Source organism: Nilaparvata lugens, chromosome 11 (assembly GCF_014356525.2).
Source record: "Nilaparvata lugens isolate BPH chromosome 11, ASM1435652v1, whole genome shotgun sequence".
Classification (NCBI taxonomy): Eukaryota; Metazoa; Arthropoda; class Insecta; order Hemiptera; family Delphacidae; genus Nilaparvata; species Nilaparvata lugens.
The window spans coordinates 6,480,076-6,501,262 of NC_052514.1; the positions used below are offsets into that span (position 1 = coordinate 6,480,076).

General features: G+C 33.9%; 1 protein-coding gene across 1 annotated transcript in view; it reads right to left on the reverse strand.

The window, feature by feature from the left end:
• Window positions 1-8,809: 8,809 nt before the first annotated feature.
• The window catches only part of LOC120353637 (sensory neuron membrane protein 1-like), a 46,437-nt gene continuing 34,059 nt past the window's right edge, over window positions 8,810-21,187 (reverse strand). The window contains exons 7-11 of the mRNA XM_039438188.1: window positions 16,571-16,734; window positions 13,650-13,765; window positions 12,588-12,713; window positions 9,853-10,678; window positions 8,810-9,210 (exon numbers count right to left, since the gene is read on the reverse strand). Coding sequence (XP_039294122.1) covers window positions 8,810-9,210; window positions 9,853-10,678; window positions 12,588-12,713; window positions 13,650-13,765; window positions 16,571-16,734 — 1,633 coding nt within the window. The remainder of the gene's footprint in view (window positions 9,211-9,852; window positions 10,679-12,587; window positions 12,714-13,649; window positions 13,766-16,570; window positions 16,735-21,187) is intronic.

Below are 21,187 nucleotides of genomic sequence, written 5' to 3' on the forward strand. Positions count from 1 at the left end.
TCTCTATATCTATTACTATATTATAGTCTGTATGAAAGACTCTGTAACCTCTATTATATTTGTCTATATATATTTCCTACGTCATAAATTGGATGGACTTATTGATCGGAAGGGTAATTTGCATCATAGTAAAAAATATTGCGCCTCTCCAAGTACTAAATAAGTTATTAGTACCTAAGTACTGCACTAGTTGTTAGTTGATCATTATCTGGAATTTTTATTATGTGAAAGCTTGTTCAAGGGTGAAAAGTAGATTTGCGAGTTTGTGGTGAGTTTTATTGCTAGAAGTAACGAAAATTCTTGTTTGTTCAGAATATTTTGGAGTTTCCGAGTACATTGTCAAGGTAATTAGAATACAAAAATCAAATCAAATCGAATTTTATTTTCCATTTCCAAAAAAAATATATACAATTGAATAATAACTTACTATGCATATTATTATAATAGTATGCATATATTGTATACAAAAAATCACTTAAAACAATACAGGAAAATAAACAATTTAGGCCTACAGATACACAATTTTCTACTTCCTTTGCAAGTGTTAACACTAATGTTCGATAATGAAAAATTCTGTTAGGTTTGAGTAAGATTTTTGTTGACAAGCTTCATATCAATGATGAACGATATTGATACAGTTTTTTTGACAACACTGATGCTGCTCTGTGATTGGATGAAAGCTATACAGGAGCGTGGACTGACTCCTCCCACTTTCTTCCAAAACTTTCTCTAGCTACTCTGCTATTGGCTGAGCTCGACGTCATTATTTTACTTTTCGTTATTTCGTTGCGTTAAAAGACTGCCATTTAAAAGTCTAGCATTTGCAGACTAACTACATTAGAATTTAAAAGTCTAACTCTAGCATTTGCAGGTTGCTTGGATTCATTACGGTACTTTATTTCTATCTTGCTTCTGTACAAAGTTTGATATTCGACATCCAGTAGAAGGAAATAACGATTAACGATTGAGGACTCACGTTGCTGCGTTCACGAAGTGTCTTATGAACTGGCAAAGCCAGCTCTGACTTATGCTATTCCCGATGTAATAACGATATTATAGAATTATATTTCACTGCAGACTGAATTTCACAGAGGAATTTCCTATGTTGTTTCTCAAATGACGGATTCAAATAGAGTAAATACTGCCATAGAGAAACAATAGCATAAGTAGATATCCCATGGCATAGGGCGTTTATGTCGCAACTTTTACTGTTATCTCAAGCCGATAGCCCACGTAGTTCTTTCCCGTGAAGCTTTATGACGCTGGTAGTCTCTCATATTGTGCCGTTCATACACTCTTACCCGGTCAAAACAGTAAAAATAAACAATAATCGACAGTAATCGGCTTGGGATAATAGTAAAAGTTGCGACATAAACGCCCTATACCATATCTACTTACGCTATTGTTTCTCTATGATATTGCTCACTTCAAGTGAATAGCGTGGTAGTTTTCACTACAATTTTCACAATAAATTAGACTGCTAAATAGTAAAAAATCTTCAAACAATTCATTAACCAGCAGCTCTTAATGGGATGTAAAATTGAAAAACAAAATCTCTCACCATCATTATCACGCACAGGCCACGAGTTTTCATGGTATCGCCCTCAGCAATTCAAAATGAACGAAAAGTATCTCAATTAATAACCTCATTTACTACCTCACTTGAAGCCTCATTTACCAAATGATGGATTTGAACTTGACCCACCTGTGAGCGTACATACAATACCTATATTATACTTCACACATATATAGTCACCGTACATAATTAATTATCTAATCTAATTACAGGGTGTGTGATTACAGGTGGTGTTACATCAAGCGTGTCATGTTTGCACCTGCTAAACATTGCTCACATACTTGTTCCATCACATATGCTCTCAAATCACACCACATATTCGAATTCCAGCGCCGACTTCAATAGTAATTATTTGATGTACGATTGACATGCTCAGTGCTTAGTTTGATCTCAAACTGTCAGATTTCCTCATGAATATAGCACTAATGGTCCTCCTATGAACAATACTGACTGAGTCTCTCTGTAATCAATCGTAATATCGAACTTAGTTAACATGTTATGTTATGAGTTCAAACTGTCAGTGTCCCAAGCAGAAAACATCAATGTTCCCCATTCAATTAACGCTGTCACATTGAAGTGAATCTCATCATATAATCAATCCTGATATCAGAGTTTGGAACTGTCAGTATTCCTTATGGATATCATCAGAGTTTCCTCATTGAAACAATGTTGACAGTTTGAAGTGAAACCCATCATAATCAATCCTAATTTGGGAGTTAGATAACGTGTTAGGTTTGTGGATTAATAGTTGGCCAAATGTTGAAATTAGTGGTGAATATTGAATTAATGTTCACTGTAGGGTCAGGTATTGAAATATTTTGTAAATGTTTCGATGTAAATACAGGGAATGTTCTTGGAATGGTTTGACGCCGAGTATTTGGTCACGTGCGTTTTTGGGTGTTGATTCGAATAGTTGAGTGTTTCGGACCTGTGCATGTCGTTTTAGAGGTAATTGGAATGTTTAATAATCATTAGATCTTGTACCATAGAGGTAATGAAATGATTAGTGATCATTCGACCCTGACATTTAAATGTTGTCGGCCCACTATGACACTCCACTATAGTCAACCGCACGAAAAAAGTTCGGTGGAAAGTTTTGGAACAGATTAGTCCCGCTCACCACTACGAGGAAACCATAGACGTTGCCACTTCGACAGGTTTATCTTAAACTAGCTTACCCGGCGAACTTCGGACCGCCAAATAGTCAATGTATCTCATGTCACACTTGACTTTATTTGCTGAATCATGAAATTTATCTGACAATCAATATTTTCATTTACATCTCAATACGGACTTCCTATCTGCTTAGTCATGCAGTATTTATTATTCCGAAAACATATTCTTCTCAATCAATTGGTAGTAATATTATATCAGTGAAGTGTTGAATTGAAAAAATAGATAGGTTAAATCAGTGTTACAGAATTGAATTTAATTGAATGAATTTAATGTTTTCATAGTTGTTGATAGTCAATACGATGTACGATGAATTAAACAGAATTCCATATATTATTTCCATCTTCCATTCTAGGATGAATAATTAAGCTGAGATTAATTTAAAACATCTGGTGTGGCTGTGAGTGCGCCAAATAGAATGCATTCATAAGTGCTGCCAAAAATGTTCATCAATATACTATTTTTGAATTCAATATTGGTATTCAAAAGCCCTGACAAACTATAGATATCAACTGATATACTAATAGACTAAATAGAACAAAAATCTGGTGTGGCGCACTCACACAACTTTCCTTGCCGTTATGAAAATTGATCACCTGACGCTAGTATTCACGCGCATCTCACGTCTACTATTCAAAGATCTGAGCCAGCTGGTGACAGGCCAATAACGCTGGATACACACGAGATCTGCTATCTCTCCAAAGTGGATGATTTAATAGAATCAACAGCTGCCAACAGTTTGCAATTGAATAATCACATTTTCTCAAATTTCGAGCTTATTTTCCAATTTTGAGTGAAAATGTTACGAAACATTAATTTATTGTAGAAATTTTCATGCTGAATCTTTCCCACTTGAAATTTTATCATTAAATTTGTATATAGAGAATTGGGAATCTAAAATCAAACTCTGCATAGATAGGGCGGAGCTCCTGGATTTTTTCAGATCTGTGACTTGTGGCAGTTGATAGAGCTTATCAATGACCATCTTATCATCTTATGTATAAATTTGATCAAAATCGTTGAAGCCGTTTTCGAGAAAATCGCGAAAACACTGTTTTTGACAACATTTTTGCCGCCATCTTGAATTGCATTTGATCAAAATTGTTCGTGTTATTAAAGGACCTATATTTTTTTAAAGGACCTTAAGTTTCAAATTTCAAGTCATTCTGTTGATTGGGAGATGAGATATCGTGTACACAGACACACATACACTCATACTTACACACACATACAGACCAATACCCAAAAACAAACCACTTTTTTGGACTCAGGGGACCTTGAAACATATAGAAATTTAGAAATTGGGGTATCTTAATTTTTTTCGGAAAGCAATACTTTCTTTACCCATGGTAATAGGGCAAGGAAAGTAAAAATTAAATTGATTCTCATATATAATAATCTGTATACAACGTATACAGAATAATTATAACGTATAAAGTAATAATAATTTTCCTTATTATTTCATTCCTTTCTGATAAATTTCCATTTTTCCCTTTTCTTATTAATTCTTTATCAGAATCTGATGTATATTTCTTATTTTATTTTTACATTTGTATTAGTTTTCTTTCATTTTTTACTTAAAATCTTTGAAGTGTAATACTTATTTTGTCTAAGTTTATTTATCTTTTGTAACTCATTTTTTTCCTGTAACTGGGCATCCGCCGAAAAACCTTTGGGTTTGGCAGGACCCTCAACTGTTCGTATTGTGAATAAAAATTTTTTTTTTGATTTGATTTGATCGTTGATCAACTCTCATTTGACAACGTTGTCGCAATCATCCGTTCCAATTCACATCAGACTATTTTCGTGCGGTTGACTACAGAGATATTACCCTCCTCTCAGCATTTGTTTGAATGGGGAGGACTGACGTTATGCATTAGAAATGCTGATTGTTTGAAGTGTATCTTGCTATGGGAAAACAAACAGCTATAGATTGATTTTAAACTGTCAGCATGATTTTCTGATTAGATTAGAGTTATTTATTTATTTATTTATTCGTGGATACAATATTACAAATCATATAAAATAATATGATTGGGTAGGAACAACAGGCTTGGCCCAAAACTATTCCATTCCCAAATTTTGATAATGCAGTTTTTTATTTATGTATCTTGCAATTTGAGTGAGAAGCTTTGGTGCTTTCAAGGAATGCTTTCAGTTTAAAGTGAATCCCACTATACAGTATTAGCATTTCGTAATTAATTGGCTAAATTTGTCGAATTCGTACTCAAATCAGGATAAAATGGTTGTTGAGCTAGTGAATTTGAGTGGCGTAATGTCATATTATTTCAATATTGGTACATGCATTTCAGAACGCTTAATATGCGTGTTTATTCTTTGATGAGGTACTTCAATTAATTAATCAATCTGTAGGTATCAGTGGTTGAAATTAATCATTGACCGAGCGAAGTGAAGTCTAAGATTCAAGTCGACGGTTTGGCATTTCTCTTAATGTTTGAATGTTTGATTGTTTATATGTTTATATGTTGCGCATTTACGGCGAAATGCGGTAATAGATTTTCATGAAATTTGACAGGTATGTTCCTTTTTAAATTGCGCGTCGACGTATAAACAAGGTTTTTGGAAATTCTGCATTTCAAGGATAATATAAAAGGAAAAAGGAGCCTCCTTCATGCACTAATATTAGAGTAAAAATCAGATTATAGACTAATTATTCATCATAAATCAGCTGTGGGAACTATAATACTACCCGTTCAAAAACATCGAACATCTTGAAAATGTATCTTTCCATCAACGAAAGTAGACAGTTGACTATAATAGTACCCGTCCAAAAACATCAAACATCTTGAAAATGTATCTTTCCATCAACGTTGTAGACAGTTGCAGCCAGACCTGATAACAGCGCTCACACTCACATTCCGGGACGACACGTCACGGTATGATAGAACAAATAAAAGCACTATGTTTATTTAGGATATTTTCTACACATTTTAAATTGATAAATTATTTATTAATTTTTGAGAAAACATAACAACAGGTCAATGTAACTTACTGATCGCGAGGTCTACTGTTCACAGAACTACAAGTTATTGATATACTGACTTTCCTGGTGACTAATTTCACAAAGCTACTAATCACAAAAACTGCCAAAGCCAACGACAATTATATCAAGAATTAAGAAAGTAATACACATATAGTAAACTGAAGTCTATTCTTAATTCAATAAAAAAAGACTGAGAAATTTTCAAAAACCACAGATTTATTGATACTTAGAAAGATCAGTTTCGGTTATTACACCATTGTCAATCATAAACAATGATCAGAGATCAATTCAAATCTGTGGTTTTTTGACAATTTCTTAGTCTTTTTCATTCAATATGAATAATTACCATAATATCAATTTCTTAACTACACAAAAAGTCAATTCTTAGTGATTATTATGATTGAATCTCAAAGAATAAGCTAGGGTTCAATCCAGAACATGGGTGTGAGTTTCTATCTTTTGAAAAAATGATAAATTAACATTCTATAATGGAAATTCAATGTAACACTCATCTATTAACATAACACATACAGTAAAATCCTCTTACAAAATGAATATGGCAATAAATAAGCCTTCTATTATACAATTTAATCATATTTTGTTTTGGGGACTCAATAGATTCAAACTTATTTCATTTCTAACAACATATTCATCAAATTAGTACCTTTTCCAAGTGCAGCATGAGAATGGGAAGATTAATATATATATATATATATATATTATATATATATATATAATATAAGATTAATAGTATGGTGATGTTAGTGTGTAACAATTTGTAACAGTTGAATGTGTAACAATACATACATTTCCCGCAAGAAACATTTAAATACTAGAGTTGGAATAATTTAAAATATTGCTTCCACTTTTTCGATGATGATAATGATAATATTGTTGAATGTTATGTCGAATGAGGTCTAAAATTTTATCACAATGGATTTCAATACTTGAAATTTTGTTTGAAACATACTGCATCAATATCTAAACTAATCGACTACTAGACTTAGATTATAGACCAATTCTCTACACTAATTATCTTCAGACCAATAACTACTATTTAATGTTCACTATCTCAACACTGAATCAGGGGTGATTCAGTGTTGAAATAGTGAATATTAAACAACAGATGCTGCCACTGAACAATTTTTAGAACTCTCTTGAACACTCTCTCGAATACATTTCAAATGCTAGTAAGTGGTAAAGAAACTTTCCTTGTAATCTAAACGTTTTCATCCGACAAACTATTTTCCCTTGACAATCTCCTCCTCAAAATTCCACCACTAAAAGCTCCCGTTACAGTTATCCTAGCATCCGACAACCCTTCACCATCCAATAAACTCTCAATACTCTCCACACGCTCCAAATACTTCAAAGATGGCCGCCGTCTAGTCATTGAGGGAGTATTTTCGATACTCCTCGACAGAGACGGTGTGTCAAGACTCTGAGTATTCTCAATACTCCTAGATGAGTCATAACCTTCCAACGAATCTGTTTCTACACTGTTAGACCTTGAGATCTTCCTCACTTCTTGGATCTTATCCTCAACTTTCTGGGGATCCTCAAGGTAATCCTCAACCGATTCCCCAACAGCTGCCTTTTCTCCAACTGTCTATAATTGTAGATCTGTCTAGAAGTATGGACAATCGTCAACACCTTTTTCCAATTCTTCTTGATCTTAACCTTCTTCAGATCTGGCAACTTATCCTTCTCCTCTTTCTCAGTTTCTGGTGACAGTTTTCTCAGTTGCTCATCAAGCTCCTCCATATTGCTGTCTTCGTCTAGAGTTGTTTCCTCTGTGTCTTCAGTCGAAGATGAGATCTGGATACGACGACGTTTGTTTGGTGGAGTGGTTATTTGATCGTAATACTTTTTCCTAAGTATTTCCGATTCTGCTAGGACTTTCTGTTTGAATTTGTCGATCAGGTCCTCTTGACTTTCACTGCTTGAACTTGAGGTTTTTGAAATTTCTTCAACTTTTTTTGAAAGCTTCACCACATCATTATCACCAACCCTTTCCTCATCCTTGACTATCACACCAACACCTCCACCCCCGCCCTTATCATTATCACCATCAAGAATATTAGACAAAACTTTCACTTTTTCCATTGGTTCCAACAATTTCTGAGCCGTTTTCAGATTACCTCCACCCAAACTCTCATACTCTCTAATCTGAGAGCTCATTTCACCTCGTAAAACTTTGAGGACCTCGTTTTCAAAATGTCTACTGCCTGAGAAATGCATTGACTCGGGTAAAGTCATTTTCAACGTGGGTCCTTTTTGAATATTTGATAGTGGATTATCGTTGTCTATTATATGTTTGTTTGCCAGTAAGCTTGTAGAATTTGATTCTCTAGGTTTTGTCGAACTAGCTTCACCTGCGTTCTTATTCAAAGCTTCATCTTTGGTTCCATGTTGGACATTTTTGTTGCCTTTTCCATATTTGTTCCTGTTTCAACATTCGATCCTCTTCCACGATACGTTTCCCTTCCCATATTCTTATAATCATCTAAAGAAACATTTCCTCTTCCATTTTTCATTGTGCTATTGTTCTCAATATCTCTTCCTTTTTCTGCAGTTCCAACATATCTTACAACACTTCCAACTTGTTCTGTATTCTTCGTATCATCATCACCTGTATCAACTTTTCTCTGGGAAATATCAACATGACTACCAATAACCGATTTTCTCCCTGCATCTCTATCAATTCTCCCAAATTCTTCACTAATTTCAACAGTTTTCTCGAAATTTTTCAGATCTGTAGCTCCTTGACGTCCAAAGAACTTCTCCCTAGAATTCAACTCGTACCCCAAATCATCCCCTTCAGTTTTCAAACTTTTCCGCGATTCTAAAAAAACATTATCCCCCACATGCATTCCATTCAAGTCAACTTTATGTTGAAATCTTACCGACGGTTTAGGTACTACAACTGATTGTAACCTGTATCAGTGGTGTTCGGTTTTCTGATAATCCCTTTCGTTGAATTATTATCATCATTTTTTGTATATCCTTGAATTTTGGAATTTGTGAGAGTTTCATCAGTTTGAACTCCGTCATCTCTACGGTTTTTCAGGGGGAATTGTCCGTTTTTTTAAACCTCTCAACACATTCAGCTCCACTCTCAACTTCCTAGCCTCTTCTTCAAGTTTCAAATTCCTATCTTTCAGTGCTCCATCCAGAAATCCACCCTGATTTGAGACGAAAATCCTCTTGTCCATCCCCAATTCTTCAGCCTCTTTCTCCAGTCTTGAATTTTCTTCTCCAAAATCATCTCTCTCACTTACTTTTATATCTTTATCACCCTTCTTTTCCGACCTCCCATCTCCTCCGTCCTCTCTGGGTTGGTCTCTTGGAACTCTAGACAAATTCTCTTTCATCCTCTCAAGCACGTTCAATCTTGCATTCAACTTTGCAATCTCTGATTTCAATTTAGAATCATCCTCCACTCCACCATGATTTTCTTCTCGTTGCATCAAATATTTTGGATCATTTTTTACCCTAGTAACAACATTCCTCCTCGAATTTGTAGAATCTTCATCCAAAATTTCTCTATTTTCAAAACGTGATCCAGCATTCCCAAATTTACTCGTTCTTGTTCCTTGTTCAATGATCCCTCTATTCCCAAAATTTGGGTCAACATCATCATGAAATCTACTTCCTCTCGTTTCTTCTTCCATTGTACCTCTATTCCGAGAATCCACATCATTATGAAATCTACTTCCTCTCGTTTCTTCTTTCATGATACCTCTATTCCGAGAATCCACATCATTATGATATCTACCCTGTTTGGCTCTTTCATTCAAAATCTCCCGTTCTCGAAAATCATAGTTATGAACATAATTTGCTGTATATTGTTTTCCTTCTCTCATAATTTTCTCATCTCTGAGATCGTAGCCCACATCATTCAATCCATATTGTTCCCCTTTTCTCATAATATTGTTCTCATGAATCCTGATATTGTAGCTCTCTCCATTCGATTCATTCGTATATTGTTTTCCTCCTCTAATAATCTCCTGATTTTTGAGATCATATCTTACATAATCTGTTTCACACTGCTCTCCTATACTCTTAATATTTTGATTGTTTCGATAATAATTCTCACCATTTGACTCATATCGACTCACTTCTCTCATAGCTCCTTTATTTTTGGGATTGTAGTCCTCAACATTCGATTTATATACTTTTCCTTCTCTCATAGACTCTCTCATAGCTCCTTTATTTTTGGGATTGTAGTCCTCAACAATCGATCTACATAGTTTTCCTTCTCTCATAATCTCCTGATTCCTGACTTCGTAGTTCATTCCATCCGATTTATATTGTCTTGAACCTTGAGATCCATATACCTCATCGTTATTCACAATATTGAGTAGAGGGAACCTCTGATCTACATCATTCCCAGGACTATCTATCCTCGATTTAATCACTTTTCGATTGTTGTCTAGTATTGGTTGTGATTGATAATCAGGTTCAACCTCAGTACTATACAACGGTATTATAGTTTGTGAAGGGTCGTGTCCGAATTTATGTGTAGGTCTATCCTCAATATTAACTTTCTGAGGTTGTAGGTTTCTCCCGTTCTCCACAGCAAAAAACAACGGTTCTGTTTGGATAGAGGAATCTGCTTTCCTAAACTTTTCTTTGTAGAACATTATAGATCTAGATTGTTGCTCCATCTTTGGGTCTTGGAGATTCCGGTATCTTTTGTTGCTGCCATCTTCTACTGTCGGTAAATCGGGTGGGTTTTGAGGGGAGTTTTCTCGACCCATTTTCTTCCAGTTGGGACCGTTCATGAATTTTCCGACGCCTCCGAAAATCGAGAGTCCTGCTCCTAAGATGAGAAGGCCCCATTTCACAGCGCTCATAGCGGTTAGACCGAGAACTAGCTGGTACTTCACCATGCTGAGAAGGTCGCCCTCCAAGTCGAATGCCTGGAAATAATTAACAAATTGGTGAGATTGATAGATTTTTCCCAAAATGTATTTATTCACTATGAGTAGAGCCATACTTTCATTCAAACCTCACCACGTCTTCAAATAGAAGAATCATTCTATTCTATCCATTTATTAGATGAATTACAGGATGAATTAGAGGTACTCCGGTTAGGCTATCATGCGTCACATAATCTAATTAGCAGCACGAACTGAAAGTGTTGATGCATTTCTCCTTGTAACGAATTCCCACGATAAAGAACTTGAGCATAAGACAGTCTGTTTTTTTTATACAACAAAAATTACGTTGACCAAAGTGATGACTCATTTTTCAACATAGCCTCATTTTTTGGACTATTTTTATCAAAATAAGAGAGAGAGAAACAGATTCGGGTTCATCATATTGATTCTCTTTCTCTCCCAATCATTCATTTGATATTGTGATTCTGGAATGTGATAAATGAATTAATAACACTATATTGAGGTTCACGTTATAAAGCCAGTGGAGAAGGATAGGGGAACAACGTTTTCGAACCTTTCTGTCTTGTCAATGCATTCTATAGACAGCAGTAGCTGATACAGGTTTATCGATGTATTATCAACTGTACAAGCAAGAAATTATATTTTTCGATAATTCCACAAGACTAAAAGCACAAGACTATCTGTTTTTCATTCCTACAACAAAAGTTTCGTTGACCAGAGTGATCTCATTTTTCAACATAACCACCTCATTTTTTGGACTATTTTCATCGAAATTATGGAGAGAAACAGTTTTGGGTTTAACCTGTTGACTCTCACCCAATCATTCATTCAATATTGTGATTCCGGGATGTAATAAATAAATAAATAACATCATAGTGAGGTCTACGTTATAATAGCAGTGGAGACAGATAGGGGAACAACGTTGTCGTACCTCACTGTCTTGTCAATGCCTTCTTCACGGTAGCTGATACAGGCTTATTGATGTTTTTAAGGTAATTAACTGTTCAATCTCTTTTAAAATAATCAATATTATAATTATTTTATTAAGCAATAAATTATATTTTTCAATAATTTCATAATGGATTCTCATGATTAAGATGAAATATTTTTTTTCAATTAATTATTGATTCTTAATTGTTAAACTACGGTCTGGCAACAAAGCATAGCGAGAAAGAGAAAGCGCTATCCGCTTTGTTGAATGATAGACAAGGATAGCAATACCATTCCTAATCAAACATTGCCATCATAACGTGGACCTCACTTTATCCATTCTTACATAAAAACAATATTATCCAATTTTGATTATCAAGTCAATTTAATTGTAGTTGGAATATTATAATAAGGAAAATATATACCTAAAAATTAATAAATATAAAGAATCAAAAGTAAGAAGTAAGAAGAATTTGATATTCTAATAGTAAGAAGAAGAAGTTAGAAGGAGAGGAAGCTCAAAATTGACTTTGAAATGGCGGTTCTCTATAATCACGGAATGGCGAATGATGAATGCACGTCGAAGCTCAGCCAATGGGAGAGCAGCTGGAGAAAGTTGAAAGAGCACTTGGGAGGAGTCACTTCAAAGCTGATAGCCAATCACAGTAAAGCATTAGGAGAGCTTGTAACTGATTCCAAATCTAATAAACCTTGGAAGGAAGAGTAACAATAGAACAATGGGAAAAGAGGCAAAGAAATAAAAATGGAAAGCGAAAGAGGAGAGAAGAAAAGAAAAATGAGGAAAAGAAAAAGGAAGGGGAAGTCAAAAACAAAGAGGGAGACAGATGGAGAGAGAAATTATATTAGATTAGATTAGACTTCTGTAGTTATGTAGCCTATGTTACAATATTTACTGGCTTATACACTAATTTACATTGAATGACGGTAGTGCTGGAAAGAGAGAGAATGAAAGAGTGAGTAGAGAAAGATAATACACCTCTTCAATCCATAGCAGTGGACACATGTACCCTTTCAGTTTGCTGGTGACTCCGACGTAAGGAATTTTTTTCAACTCAATACTTATTTGAACTCGGCGTCTTCCACGCAGAGGAACACCACTTGCCTGCAATAAGAGAAAGACAGAATAAATTCAATAAAATTAGATGAGAATAATATACCGCACCCTTCGATTAAGTATTGTTTCAATAATTGATATTATTAATCAACCAATGTGTCAAGTTCACTACTTATCGATTCAAATAACTTCACTTATACTTCAATCATAGTTTCAATATAGATCTACAATTACTGTATTCTTCATTTCTCACTTCTGAGAGAGATTAAATAGATAATTGTAATAAGGTGATAACAGAGTGAGCTTAGGTGATAACATGACACTTATCCACTGATAAACTTATTGAACAATAAGTTACCTTCCGGTAGTGGCGCTCTTCTCAATCACACGAGCAGTCGCGTGTTGTATTTTGTACAACATCCAATTTTCCGAGTGATATGTACTCTGTTTACTGTCAAAACATATTAATTAATTTTATAATTACTTTTTCCATCATCTTTGATTATTTTACGCCTATGAACATTTGGATGATTACCATTTTCATAGCCCAATAAGGTACATCAAGCAAAGCCATCAATTCTGTGTTATTGGTTCGTTTACAGTCCCCGTATACAGTCATTCCCTATCATAATTATGCACTGTCGCGACTAAATGGCACCTGAAGACTGAACCATTGCTCGGTTGATACTGCAATTCAGTGGAGTGATGGGGAGAGAGTTTTGGAGTGCATAGGTGATTCATTCACTGACATCATACGCCATTCAATAGTTTTGTGCAGCGTAAAAACTTACACTGTTGTACTTTTTACAAGAGCGCGACTGCCGGAAGGCTGAAGAAGAGATTGATTATCGAATTTTTAAATTATGTTAGATTTTAGAGACAGAAAAAAACTTCTTGAAAATCAATACTTATGTTGAAATTACCCAAGGATAGTATAAAGGTGTTGTATATAGGGACTGCATACTCTCCTTGGAAATCACCTACCTCTTGTAATATGCCATAGGTGGCGTGTTTGGCTCTGTCTGGATTTAGACCAATCACATCGTTTTGGAACTCTGGAGCATCAAAGAAATGTGGGAAGGTTGCAGTGAGTGGTGCACCTGAGAGAAAATCAACCAAAATTCCATTAGTGAAAATTTTATATAATACATTTATAAGTGCTGCCAAAAATATTCATCATTATACTATTTTTGAATTCAATATTGGTATTCAAAAGCCCTGACAAATCATGAATATGAACTGATAAACAATAGTCTAAATAGAACAAAAAGGGAATTGGCAAGCCTTTAATAAAGGCTAGCTACAAACGCATCGATTTTTGTTCGTACAATTTTTGCCGTCCTTATAAATTCTATTAAACAGATGGTGTATGTCAATTCCATCTAATCTGTTCTAAAAAGTCGCAAAATATCGAACGAACAAAAATCGATGTGTGTGTAACTGGCTTAATAATTAATATCGGGGCACCGAGCTTCACTCGTTACTTATTTATTTACTTTTGATTAACCGAACACAATTCTTTAAAATGATTGGGGAAGTGCTAATAGGCACAGCCCAAAACTGTTTCTTTCCCGAATTTTAATTTATACACTATAAATAGTCCAGAAAGTAGGTTATGTTCCATACACTTGAATCCAGGTTCAATTTTCTGTTCAAAAATTTGAAAACAAAAAATTTATAATTAAGATTATATACAAACCAAATTGAATAAGAAAATAAAACTCACTAATCACTTGAAATTGTCAAATAATGATAAACTTTGAAAATTATGATATACTCTAGTTTAGGAGGATAATCATGTTATATCAATAAATCAGATTATGTTGATCAAATCGATTGAACTGTCTAGCTAGATAAAATGTCACAGCTGGAAATTCAAATTCAAATTTATACACACTCATAAATACATATACAGAAACCAAATGGAGTCTAGCTTGACAAATACAACAATATTCCATCTAAAATTTAATAAAAGATTGTAAGTAATAGTATATGATATAATAATATATGATATAATAATATATTATATAATAATATATTATATTATATTAAATAATTCTGTCTCTCTCCCACACAGGCACACGCATCTTCTGTTATCGAGAGACAACGAAATTATCATCTGTTTTCCAAGGATGAATATCCTTTTAATGTCGTTCAGCGAGTTTTCCAAAGAATGAGACCTAGTGCAATCGAATCTTCATAAACCTACGAATATCGGGGCATCGAGCTTCCATCGTTATTTATTCATTTACTAAAACTCACTAATCACTTTATTTATAACGAATCATAAACCTACTATGTTCCAAATTTCGTGAAAATCGTTAGAGCAGTTTTCGAGATCCGTAAAACTTAAATAACCAGATATAAAAATAGCCAGATATAAAAATAACCAGATATATAAATACAGAAATTGCTCACTTAATATAAAAGAATTGAGGTCAACTTTATAATGGCAGTGGAGGAAGATAGGAGGACAGCGTTGTCAATTCTCTGCCTTGCTCCTGCCTTATATAGAGGATATTTATACCAGTATATCTGATGTGATAATAACTACTGTTAATTCTTGTTTGAAATAATCAATTCTACTCTATTCGTGGAGAAGTTTTTTTTCAATGATGAAATTATGATTAATAATTAAGATTGAAAATTTTGTGAATTGATTATTTTTCTACATTGTTGGAAAACGATCTGGCAACGTTGAAGAGCTGGAAAAGGATAGCGATATCTGCTTCGTTAGACGAATGATAGACAAAAAAGGGACATTATTTTTAAGATAGACTTATTATAACGAATACTATCATTATAACGTGAACTTCACCATAGAAAGGGAATCTAATGTGGAGTAACACCAGAGACAAAAATAATCTAAATATCTTTATTCATAATCTCAATCTATAGCATCTATATAATATATAAAGCGAAATGGCACTCACTGACTGACTGACTGACTGACTGACTGACTGACTGACTCACTCACTCACTCACTCGCAGTACTAAAAATCTACCGGACCAAAAACGTTCAAATTTGGTAGGTATGTTCAGTTGGCCCTTTAGAGGCGCACTAAGAAATCTTTTGGCAATATTTTAACTCTAAGGGTTGTTTTTAAGGGTTTAAAGTTCGTCTTTTAGCATGTATATTCTTCTTCTCCCAATCTCTTAATTATAATTGAAATTTCCATATCATATGTTACTATAGAACTATAATCTAGATAGAGTACCTCTTCGAAACAGTTGTTAACTGGCAACTAAATTAATAATAATTTTGTCAGTTGGCATTAAGTTGAGTTGACTTTGTTAGGTTGGCACCAAGTTGAAGATTTAAATGCATTTATCGCGGAAAAATTGATTAGGCACTGCTACTTCAATCCTGGGAATATTATATACTAGCCGTCAGGCTCGCTTCGCTCGCCATATCCGTTTAGCCAGACGTTTAGTCTGGCCCCCGACTGGATTGTCCTAACATATGATAAAAATGCTCAAATGAAAAATACAGGCGAGCGAAGCGAGCCTGCTGATTTCACTCTTGGTCGATCCAGTCGGGGTCCAGGGGGCGGAGCCCCCTGGCTAGACGGATATGGCGAGCGAAGCGAGCCTGACGGCTAGTTCCTAATATATTTTATAGTTTTTAATATATTTTATATTATATATCCTTATATATTATATCTTAATATTCCAATATCTTTATCTCAATATCTCATTATATTTATTCTAACATATCTCTACTCTATGTTAATACTGAGAAACAAATTACACAATTATTGAAAAAACTCAGTCATTTGAAGCATTTATTTATGAAACTCAGCCAATGCAGGGAAAGTAAGTTATTGTGAGAAATGGTTTTCAAACTTTTGAATTTTCGGAACAGGTTAAGAAGTAGTTTTAATTTTCAAATTTTGAAAACTCACCCAAACAAGGGGTGATGTCCACAGCTCCAGGTGGGCACTTTTTGGGTCTGGAACAATAACAGCTTGTCATGGGGTCTTCACCCCCTTTGCCAAGACTTACAATATACTCTTGTCCCTTGATTCCATTCACCATTGTATCCCCAACATAGGAACCTTTCACAACTCTGTAACAGAAATTGATAAAATAATGAAATTGGGACGATTAAACCAAAAAAAACTATTATTTCTAACTATTGTATTTTTGGCCGAGCGAAGTGAGGTCTAAGATTCAAGTCGACGATTTGGCATTTCTTTGTTTATATATTTTCGCCACACTTGGATGTAATGAGCTGTTTTACATGCGTCATATGGAGGCCGAAAGTGATTGTTTTCCGACCAGGCCGGTAAAACTTTACGGCCCTAGGGCTGTAAAATGACCTTGAATAACAGCTGATCGTGTCCGATCTCACAAAAATCATAGAGATAATCTCATAACGACTGTAATAATCTATATAATTATGTATCGTGAATCGCGGTATCATGTCTATAATATATTTTATAAATTACTGTTTCATAATTTAATATTCATTATTGTGTTTTTGATATCAAACAATAGAATACGATGATATCTCCATAGCCTCAACAATATAATGTTGGCTGCATTGTCCATTGTCAGAAAGGTACGTATCGCAAGTATTTAAAAGTGAAGAATCGAATTTGAAATCAAAGTACAATAATATTGTATCAATATTTAAAAGTGAGGTAGAGTAATAATTGTTTCTTTTTTATTATCGAATTCCACTTCTTAATGCAATACAATCAACAATAATAATAGGAAAATACAGCAGAGATCTAAAGTTTAAGGTAAGCCTACTGGTGAAACTCAGCCTTGACTGAAAAATACCTAGTAATTTTTCCATAATTCATTATTAAAACTTTTAGATAATTTTCTTCAATATCAAACCATATAGAGAAAACATTAGGCCCACTCAAGATTGAATCTTCGAATGTTTTCTCTATGATTTAACTATTTTCAGAGCAATATTTTGTTGTGAAAATGCCGGCAAACCGGCTTCAAGTTTGCCGCTATAGCCTACACTATATTATAGTTGCCTACATACGTTACCTGACTTACAGGCCTCTACGATCAACATTACCCAATGGCCGAGAGCGTAAAGGCGTAATACATCAAAGTTCAGTGAATTACAAACATGATCTAGGTTTGAACCTCGGTTAATGATATTTTTTTTTGTCGATGAATTTCGACTTTTATTAGCTATTTTTTATATTAGTTACCGTAATTTAAATTTCAATCAATTTTTTAGATATATTTTGAGACAAAACTGTGAAATATGCAATTATATCAATTTTTAATCACATTATTTCAAAATAGTAATGAAAATTCTATTCATCCATCTATCCATGAGATATTGCACCAGGCGCAAAGCGCGAGCTATAAAAATTCAAACAATTATTCGAAATATTAATAGTATAAAAATATTGTCACTATTGTAAATTATTAATTAGTAATATTGAAATTAATTGACAGTGAAAGTTGTCATAACCAAGATTCAAACTATCAAAATACGCTGTTTGAATTTTATTTATTTTCCAATTTCTTCTATATTGGGAAGTTTTTTTTTGGTGTGGCGAAAAATAGCGTTTGCAACACGGGCAAAAATGTTTTTCCGGCTCTCGAACGCTTCAAGTTCTCGACTTCGTCTCGAACTTGAAAACCGCGAACGTACATTTTCGACCCTAGGTGCGAAATATACTATTATATGTTGCGCATTTACGGCGAAACGCGGTAATAAATTTTCATTAAATTTGACAGGTATGTTCCTTTTTCAATTGCGCGACGTATATACAAGGTTTTTGGAATTTTTGCATTTCAAGGATAATATAAAAGGGAAAAGGAGCCTCCTACATACGCAAATATTAGAGTAAAAATCTGGTGTGGTGCACTCACACAACTTTCCTTGCCGTTATGAAAATTGATCACCTGACGCTAGTGTTCACGCGCATCTCAAGTCTACTATTCACAGATCTGAGCCAGCTGGTGACAAGACAGTAACGCTGTAGACACACGAGGTCTGCTATCTCTTCATAGCGAATGATTTATTAGAATCAACAGTTGCCAACAGTTTGCAATTAGTTGATAGTATAGTAATTGCTCCTGCTAGAACGGGAACGGGATAAAAGGAGTAAAATAGCTGTAATTAATACAGATCAACAGAATAGGGGCAACTTTTCTATTGAAATATTTTTTGATCGTATATTAATAATTGTTTTTTTTTTTTTTTTTTTTTGAAATGGACTTAATTGCACCTATAATTGATCTAACCCCTGCAATGTGAAGAATCACATTTTATCGAATTATGAGCTTATTTTCAATTTTAGATGAAAATGCTACTGAACATTAATTGTAGAGATTTTCATGCTCAATCTTTTCCACTGGATTTTTTTTGTTTTAATTGCATATGGAGCCTGATAATTTGTGATCTAAAATCCAACTTTGCATAGATGGGGCGGAGCTCCTGGAATTTTTACAGGTATGGGACTTGTGGCAGTTGATAGAGCTTTCCAATTACTATTCCAGGTATGGATTCGATCAAAATCTTTGTAGCTGTTTTCGAGAAAATCGCGAAAAACCCTGTTTTTGACAACATTTTCGCAATTTTAGCCGCAATCTTGAATTGCATTCGATCGAAATTGTTAGAGTCGGTTCCTCAAAGTGTAAGGACCTTAAGTTCCAAATTCCAAGACATTCCGTTGATTGGGAGATGAGATATCGTGTACACAGACGCACATACACTCTGTGATGAATCTTTCAAATAGATCTCATGAGAAGAGAGAGAAATTGTGATTACCTTTTAAAATGAAAGAATTTGCTAAAGGAATAGTTAGCGACCGAGCGATAAAGCTTACTTATCAGTAACTGTATATTAGATAAGAGTACCGTTCTGTACTGAATATTTTCTAGAAAAAATTATTCAATAAAATTATAATTATTTTGCAAATAAAGCACAAATTGTTTATGAATCGCTCACTGATTTTGAGGTTACCCTTTGTTTACTTTCGATCAGATGTTTTAAAACAGTTCGAACGCAGCTGACTGATTCAAAGTATTGTCAAATGTCATGCTGGCTTCACGTAAGATATAATACCATCTCTAAAAATTATAAAACTATCAATAAAGGATCAAGAATTTCAAATAAAAAAATAAAATGTATGTATTATCGTTGAAATTATTTATTATTTAAGAAATTATATTATATATCAGGTCTTATTGTAACTAACTAGGTCATAGCATGAAATTATATTATTGATAAAACGGCAGAAATTAATTATAACAATCTCAAACCTAATAAAAATTGTATAAGAATATTAATTTATTAATGATTCATTCAATTGAACCACATGGTAATTAAATCTCTTTGGCAAGCCTAAGCCAATCATAGTGTATAGAAATAGCACCAAAAGGGTGATCGTTTGAAAGCAACACATGTTAATCTATTATCAGACAACAACCCTGCCTTATCATTTACGCTAGCACATGTACATTGTATGAGAGAAACTATGTCTAGAAGATTAAGCAGTTTTAAGGATTACCTAAATTGAATCATTATTGTAATTAAAGGAATTATATTCTACTGCTTGCCACTGACGTCATGTCTACGTCACAAGCGTTTTACCAATGGCAAATTTTTATGCAAATTATTACATCAAGATTCTGAGAAGCAAGGTCTAGCCAAGAAGCTTAGAGAAAAAAGACGGCACTTCCCTTTTGAAATCCTTACCGTTCAGATCTCTCTTTATAGTTACCAAGACCTATTTGTGAAAATTTCTTGTTCGATTTTTATATGTTCTATTTGTGAGCCGATATTTTTAGGCCAATCTATTTGTTATTTGTAAATTTATGTTTTCATCAATCGATAAATTTAAAAGCTTAAAGTAAATTATCCCTTAATTAATTCGGTGAAGGAGATATTAAATCAAAATTCCCCACGTGCTGAAACCGAAGCCTGGATTGCTGCCGATCAAACAATTTTTTGATCTAAAGAAGAAAACCACGACCGCCAAGGAAATTCACGTGAGTTATAAGTTTTAAAAGGGGCCCCAATCTACGCTTCGAAAAATATTTCAGTGCAGAAACATAAATTTTTTCTTCGTTAAATTATTGGCCACGCCGACAAGCGCTTTTAGTTATTAAGAGCCTAGAATTTATTCAATATTTAACTTATACGAACTTGTAGTTGATTAGCTATCCTCCGCTGCCAGAACCACGACCCCGAACATTTTTAAAAATATTTTATAATTCATTTTTTCACTATTTTTTCAAAACTGTTCAATTTTATCAATTGTAAAATTCTGTTGAATCACGCATGGTATCATGCAAGCACAAGAAAATTTTTAACTATTCTATTAATGTTAAATTATTATCAACCTGTAAATCAAATTCTGAACCTGCACTGTATAATTACATATTTTATTATAATATATTTCAGTTTTGTTAATTCGCTTTCTGAGTTCGATTATTTCTTAAGCCTGTCAATTATTGTGTCTGATACGTTCTATATCATCAAGAACCGATCGAATACGATCATTGGAATAATTGAATTAAGTTGGATACTGGAA